The sequence below is a fragment of the Amphimedon queenslandica genome, unplaced genomic scaffold (assembly GCF_000090795.2).
Source record: "Amphimedon queenslandica unplaced genomic scaffold, v1.1 AMPQUscaffold_5678_Cont22356, whole genome shotgun sequence".
NCBI lineage: Eukaryota > Metazoa > Porifera > Demospongiae > Haplosclerida > Niphatidae > Amphimedon > Amphimedon queenslandica.
The window spans coordinates 1-1,723 of record NW_003554023.1 but is presented as its reverse complement, the minus strand read 5'-3'; the positions used below and the strand labels follow the sequence as shown (position 1 = coordinate 1,723).

At 33.0% G+C, this 1,723-nt stretch overlaps 1 protein-coding gene across 1 annotated transcript; it reads right to left on the bottom strand.

Moving 5' to 3' along the window:
- Positions 1–98: 98 nt before the first annotated feature.
- LOC100640184 (DNA-directed RNA polymerase III subunit RPC1-like) lies at positions 99–1,717 on the bottom strand (the record flags this gene model as incomplete). The annotated part of the gene is made up of 6 exons (XM_003391818.2): positions 99–176; positions 471–570; positions 988–1,109; positions 1,163–1,216; positions 1,272–1,423; positions 1,705–1,717. Coding segments are annotated over 6 exons (519 nt in total), but the record flags the coding sequence as incomplete, so codon positions are not given.
- Between the last annotated feature and the right edge of the window lie 6 nt (positions 1,718–1,723).

Below are 1,723 nucleotides of genomic sequence, written 5' to 3'. Positions count from 1 at the left end.
CAAATTGACTATACATCATTGATAGGTTGGCAGGTTAAATTTGATGATTTCATTATCTCAACAATAGTATTAGTTAATAGCAAAATGATTAAACTTACTATCATTGAAGGCGGGATGCCAGACACTTCACTGTTAATATAGAGAGCAACTTGCAACTGAAGATAATCCCACATCTCCTAATATATAATGTGTACGTGTAATATATATATTAATAAAATTAAATACTAGTGTAAGTATACAATTAGTAAAAGTATCATTACATTAACTACATGTATTAATTAAAATATGAAAATCATTAATATGCATGTACATGTACATGCATATTACAATGTAATTGATGTGGTAATAAAAGGAAGTAATATTGACTATTAATTATTCATTAGCCTATCACTGTAAATGCAGCATAATTAATACTAATAATGATGATATAATACATTTGACTTTGAACTGCTGAATAAGAATGAACTAACTAGTATCATTTCAACTTTAGCTCCAGTAGTCCGATGACGATGAATGACATCGTTAGCAAAAATAATATCCCTCAACTTAATAGTAACGTCATCTTCAGTACTGGAGGAGAGAGAGAGGGGGAAGGAGAGAATCTCATTATCATTATAAAGGAAAGACATGCAATGTACAAAAAATGTGAGTGAAAATCTAAGTTTCTGCAGAGCATAAGGACATTAATATGCATCAGAAAATTTAACAGAAATTGTGGGTGATTTTGGAGCCATTTTTTGGAAAAGACCATGGGCTATAAAATCCACGACAAGCAAAAACCCATTTTGTTCAATTGTCAAAAAATCTGTGACAATCAAAAACCCTTTTTTGTTTAATTGTCATGGAATCTGTGACAAGCAAAAACCCATTTATTTCTCAAAAACTGGTTTCTGCATAAAATGACCATAACTCAAAAATATGCATAGTGAGAATAAGCATGGAATACAGTTCATGCATGTACAAGTACATAATACTAATGATACTTACGTTCCAGCTTGAGTATCTGATACAACAGAGGGTCTAATGCAAAGTGGCGGGACAAGTAAACGAGTTACTATTAGATCCTCAGGTCTACCAGCTGCCAGTGTCATACCAAGGAGCACAATATCCTACAAATAAAATCAAATAAAAATTAAATAAAATAATTTTAAAACTGCATTACCTCGTCGGGAATATTACGAAATAAATTCAATACTTTTAGCGGGGTCAGTATCTCCTATAAATGAGTTGATAATATTTGCTACTGGGGTCACAAAAACGAGGGGGCCCACCTGTGCTTTATTCAAATACTGCTCAAGGTCCCTGTTGTGAATGACGGCTTCAGCGAAAGTCTCTCGAAAGGCGCTACTCTCTGATTGGAATTTCTTTTCTTTTCTTATCTTCTCGTGTAATATCTTAAAAACTCCACATTTCTTGACCGAGCCTAACATCCAACAAAAAGCATAAAAATACTGCTCTGAAAAAAATAATTACCATAAGGCGCTTTTTTTGAGGGCTGTAAATTTTGCAAAATTGCCTAAAAATCTATTTTGCGGATTTAATTTTCGCAAATCTATGTCGTCTGCCATCTTTTACTGTATCAATTTGATTTTTTGCAGAAGTAATTGTCGTGAATCTTCAAAAATTGCAAAATCCGTGAAATTTACAGCCCTAATAAAAGGTGCCCTAAGGTAATCGTAAGTTGTAGAAAGGCATAGTTGCTACCATTTGTAGATTGGCAGTA